Genomic DNA, 6,041 nt, shown 5'->3' with positions numbered 1-6,041 from the left:
CCCAACGGAATCCCAACATACCATATCACGTTGCCACCGTGACCCAACAGTGCGAACGTCGACAATAACCGCCAAAAATAGGATATGTAAAATTAAAGGGGAATGGGTGATTGAAATTAGGGAGAATACATTAGATAGAAATTAGAGAGGGGAAATGAGAGGGGAAATGAAAGGGGTAAAATTGTCAACTGTGTACTGCAATGAGGAGAATGTGTACTGCGAAAATCAGCACCCAATCAATAATACATCTAATTATGATTAACAAAACTGATTTACCCAACAGTATAATTTAATTACCTTCAAATTTGGGTCTCAGACATTAATCTTGATTCTTGAATCGGGTAATTAAGGGGGATTTTCACCCGTTCTTCCCGTCGAGACTCCACGGTAACTCGGTAAGTTTTTGACGGAGTAATTTTAGAGACGTCAAGCTGTCAGTGGGTTGAGTACACCTTATAAGTGGGTACCGTTGCTAGAACTGGGAAGCTGGCCCGATCCGAATCTTAATTGACCCAATGTGTGAGCCAACCGAGATGATAAATATTTGGGTGTCCCTAATAAATAGTTAAATTTTTAAAATAATACTTGTATGACTATCTCTTAATCAATAGTACCAAACTAGTGACTAGAGTGTTTTAACTATTAACCCGAAAGTGAGTCGCCCAATATAACTCATACCCGACAACAGGTCACGTGAAAATTGTCCTAAGTGACCCCTAGAGGCGGCAATCATTGACACGACCCGAAAACACGACACGAAGTTGTCGGGTTAGGGTCAAGACGTTGTGACTCATTTAAGTAATTGGGTTGACACGACACGAAACTTAAATGGGTCGGGTTAGGGTTGCTGTCTTTCGACACGAACACGACACGAATAACCCATTTATTTAAAATTGTCATAATATATTTGACTTCAGTCAATAATTCAACAAAACAACTTAAAAATTAGCATTTTGATTCATCATTTTTGGGATAATAATGTTATAAAGCGTAGTTTATTGCATTAGTTTATTGGGTTAAACGGGTTAAGTGGGTTAAAAACGGTCTGCTTAAAGAGAAATGGGTTAAACAGGTCGGGTTGGGTTATAGAAAAATTAAATGGGTCGGGTTAGGGTTGAGACAAATGACCCATTTATGTAATTGGGTCAGGTTAGGGTTCAGGTAGTGGTGACCCGTTTAATATTGACACGAACACGACACGACCTGATCTGTTTGCCAGGTCTAGACCCGACTCGATCTGAAATGTATAAGAACATGAAATGACCTGATGCAAACTGTCTGACTCATGCCCGACCGATTGACCCATTTACCACCTCTAGCCTCTAAGTACTGCACCATACCTTGCTCAGTTGGACCGGTATGGGTAGAACTTTCGCTGGTGGTAGGGTAGGTATGGATATGGAAATTCGACCCGAATATTGCGTCATATTCACCTCATACCCGCTTAGCCACCCATTATTAAAAATATTAATTATATTATGACTATATTTTAAAAAAAATTGACGGAACTCTTAAATTATCTAGATAAAATGAAAATTGGTGGAAAATCGCAGTGATTAACTTGCATTTTACTAAAATACTCCCTCCAATTTCATATTTTCTTCCCTTTGTTAGTGGGCACGGATATTAAGGAGAGGAATAAAATAAGAGTAGAAGAGTTGGGTGGGGTTTGGTGATAGGAGAGGGATGAATAATTAGGAGTTAAATAAAGAATTGTGAGGCCAAAACATTAAGGAAATTAATAAAATAGGAGTAAAAAGGTTGGGTGGGGTTTGGTGACAGGAGAGGGGATGAATAAAATAATAGTAAAAGTTTTCAAAGTAAGAAAGGGAAGAAAATCTGAATAATCCGTTTTAGAAAATATAGAATAAAATGGAGTAAATATCTTTATCGGTGACATTCTGGTATCCTCTGTAATAGGTTAGTGGATAAATGGGGTGGCACAAATTCTTGTTTGTGACGGATGTTATCCGTCACAAACAAGAGACGGGTATCATTTTATCTTATAAAGTACCCACTTTTTCTCTCTCTGCAACACTATTCATGTGGTCCCCTTTCTCCACTAACCCATTTTGTTACCATTTTATCTCACAAAATATCCGTCACAAATGGTAACCCGTCACAAGGGAGACCAATTGATGGGGTGGATATGAGTATATTATGACTGCATGAAACTATGAGTTTTGATTTCCACCAAAAAGAAGGGTACGCCTGTATGGGTTTGAAAATTTGGAAGTGGTAGGCCGAATATGGGTAGTAGTTGTGTACGAGGGCGAGTGTCTTTCATTTTAAAGCAATTACATAAACATTACGCTATATAGTTGTAGTGTATAAATTGCTTCATTTGTCATTTCATGTATATTCAAATTATATGAAAAAAATTTAGAAAATATATAGATGAAAATACGAGTACTATAAAAATAGAATTAGTAATTGGTAATTTGTGTATTATTTGTTTTTGTCTTAGTACGAATAATTTTTTTGTTTTGAACGAGGATTTATGAGCTTTTATCACAACACTTTGTTGATAAAGTTACAAGTTCCAACCTAGCATAACTGAAATATCTAACGGAGGGTCCTAATCCTCTCCATTTCCTTAAAAGAAATGGATGGTCCATTTCCTCTCAACGCCAAGATCGTGTTCCAGTTCAATGTAACGGTTCTATATTAGTTCAATCTAACAGTTCTATATTTACGGATATAAAAATAAAGGAATAATGGAGCATAAGAAACATTAGCAATCAATCAAACCCATGATTTCAGTAAAGCAATATGTACATAAAATAGTCAAATGTAACAACTCACACCTCAACTCTCAAGGACTTGGGAGTACAAACATAAGTAAATGAGTAGTTCCGAATGACTCAAAATGAAAATTACGTCGAGAATCATACCAAAGTACAAACTGTTAGAGACCCAGGAACTTGCTAATCAGAACATTCAGCCTGCATCAAACCCATGGTTTCAAGCATAACAATATGTGCAAAAATAGTCAAAAGTCAAATCTCAAAGACACGGAACACAACTGTCCGAAAACTAAGGACTGTATAACTAGAGCCTGCAAGGTAAACCCACAAGGAGTAACCGAAGCATTCTTTTCCCTGTCTTTCTTCTATTTTGGGGGCTCTAGGAACTTATTCTTCGACTAAAACTAGAAGATACGAGTTCAATGTCGCAAGCTTTTCAACAAGGGTCTTCACTTCAGTAGTGTTCTGGAACTATCACATCCCGAACCATATAGTTTCATCTATGAAGCTAAACTCGCCCAGTAACTGCCCATATTCATTGATTGTCCCCAACCTAACTGCTTCGTCGAACTTAGACTTCGCAGAAATCAGTGGACCTTTGATTGGATTGGGAGACACATTACCCGGCTCATAATTCGGGTTAATTGAAACATCAACCATAGTGTCATTTGGGTCATCACTGGCGGTGCTGTGGCTAGAATATTCGGTATCCAACACTGAAGTTGGAGAATAATAACAACCTGTAGTATCAAGCGCCTTTTCAGGAACAATAGGTTCAGAATAAAGCTTGGCCTTCTTCTTAGAGTTACACTTCTTCTCAAAATCTGCCTTTTTCCGATTGAAGGCGCGCATGGCCTCTCTAAAGCTTAGGTAAGAACCCATCCAAGTTTTATCCCCAGTAGTCGGGTGAGTAACACGAACACCATATCTGCCTGATTTTGTCATTGTGATACCATCAGGCAAAACTCCATCTTCGGGCATTTCTTCACTGTTTGGCGCTCCATTTGAGTCGAAATTAGCCACCTTATATTTCAAAGGTTTTTTCTGATCAGACAAACTAGGCGCTGCCAACCCGAGAACAATATCTCTATCAACAAACCCAACTCTCTCACCCACCCTCCCCTTACCCATATACCTTTCCTTAAACTCCGCTTCTTTCTTCTTAAAAGCCCTAGCAGCTGCTTCTGGTGTACTGTATGTTCCCAACCTAATCACACCCTTCTTTTTCGGATGCTTAATCCTAGCAACCCATTTCCCCGATTCAATCTTCCGTACACCACGAGTCAACTCCTCTTTACAGCACTCATCCATACTTCCAACCTTCAACTTATACCCATACATCTTCTCAAACTGACGCCTTTTCCTCCTAACAGCAAGTCCAGCCTCCTCGGGACTATTAAAATTCCCCAGTGAAACACAAGTCTTACGCTTCGGATGCCAAACCCTCGCCTCCCACTCTCCCCACCTCTTCTCCCTAACACCCCTAGGAACCTTCCTCTCCTCCTTACCCTCAAACTCACCCTCCTCATCACCAACCATCTCACCCTCCTCAGAACCACAACACCCACACGACTTACGCTTCGAATCCCTAACCCTAGTTTTGCAACCTCCATTCCCATTCTCACTCTCCTTACTCTTAAACCTCTCCTCAAACTCAACCTTCTTTTTCTCATAAGCCACCACCGCCTCCTCCATCGTCCCAAACATCCCCATCCATATCCTCCCACTCGAATCCGGATAATTAATCCTTGCCACCCACTTCCCTGACTTTATCTTCTCCACCCCACCACCTCCTTCTACCACCACCTTCCCCACATCCATTCCTCCTACCCCACCACCATCATCACCCCCAAATTCACCTACTTTACCATCATTACCATCATTATTCCCCCCAAATTCACTTAATTTACCATTATTACCCCCAAATCCACCTAATTTACTCGCATTTTCACCATTCTTAGTCGGAAATTCACCTAACTTACTCTCATTTCCAGCATTATCACCTCCAAATTCACCATCATTACCCCCAATTTCACCTAATTTACTCGCATTTTCACCATTCTTAGTCGGAAATTCACCTAATTTACTCTCAATTCCAGCATTATCACCTCCAAATTCACCTGATTCACCACCATTACCCCCAATTTCACCTAATTTACTCGCATTTTCACCATTCTTACTCGTAAATTCACCCAATTTACTCTCAATTCCAGCATTATCACCCCCAAATTCACCTAATTTACCATCAATTCTAGCATGATGACAATTAGCAGCAACAACAGAAGGACGATTATTAGCTAATCTATGCAAATTACGATACGCATCGAATTCAAGTTTCTTCATATAATAACAATCATAAGCTTCTTCAGCAGTATTAAAAGTACCTAACCAAATTCTTACCCCAGTAAGCGGATGACGAATTTCCGAAGCAAATTTACCCCACTTCCTCATCCGTACACCCGGATACTTCTTCTTCTCCTTCGCCGGCACCACCACCGGCGCCGGCCGTTTCTCCGGCGGATCGCCACCAACGTTCACTTCACGGATAAAGCGCTTCCGTTTCGCGGGTCTTGGAACGGTGTCGTTTTCTTCATCGCTTGATGAATCCGTAGCATCTGGGTCTGTGCAGAATACTCTGAATTTCTTCATCACAACAACAATGAAATAATTTTGATTATGATTTTCGTTTTGTGGATTGGGGAAGAAGATATTTGGGAAATTGATATGAAATTATTATGATTATTTATTATGATTATATTAAAAGGTGTGGAGATACTGTAATAATTTAGGACCGAGGAATAAATAAAGACGGGCGTGTGTCTGTAAATTGTTTCGTGAGGTGGTGAGTTCTAGAGTAAATAAGAATAGGTGAATAGGAATGTAATTTGGTAACGAATCTTCTTCGGCATATATATTTGTGATTCTTCATGATTTATTGATTGTGGTCTTGTGGATAATATACACGGGCCGTAGGAGTAAGACTAATGTGACTAGAGAGAGACCTTCGAGCTGGGTTAATTGGATCGAGTTATTTTCGGGTGAATCATTTATCGGGTCACTTTCAGCTCAGGTTATTTTTGGGTCGAATCATTTTCGGTTGGTCGTTTGGTCATTTCGGGTCATGATTTTACCCTAATTTAGTCATCTTGGGCCAATCGGGTCATTTTGGATCACACAAGGTCGAGTCACTTCGGGTCGAGCCACTTTTGAGTCGGGTCACTTTCGGGTCACATATTTTGGGTTATTTTCGAGTCTCGGATCACTTTTGTCAAATTTATGTGACTATATGTCATT

The 6,041-nt window shown here is 39.9% G+C and overlaps 1 protein-coding gene across 1 annotated transcript; it reads right to left on the bottom strand.

Moving 5' to 3' along the window:
• Positions 1-2,734: 2,734 nt before the first annotated feature.
• On the bottom strand, positions 2,735-5,636 carry LOC141598918 (uncharacterized). Its single transcript, XM_074418741.1, has one exon. It carries the CDS (start codon positions 5,394-5,396, stop codon positions 3,222-3,224), a length of 2,175 nt encoding a protein of 724 aa, XP_074274842.1. The 5' UTR covers positions 5,397-5,636; the 3' UTR covers positions 2,735-3,221.
• Positions 5,637-6,041: the final 405 nt, after the last annotated feature.

The sequence above is a fragment of the Silene latifolia genome, chromosome 9 (assembly GCF_048544455.1).
Source record: "Silene latifolia isolate original U9 population chromosome 9, ASM4854445v1, whole genome shotgun sequence".
NCBI lineage: Eukaryota > Viridiplantae > Streptophyta > Magnoliopsida > Caryophyllales > Caryophyllaceae > Silene > Silene latifolia.
Note: the sequence above shows the minus strand (reverse complement) of the source record. Positions and strands in the feature narration are given on the sequence as shown.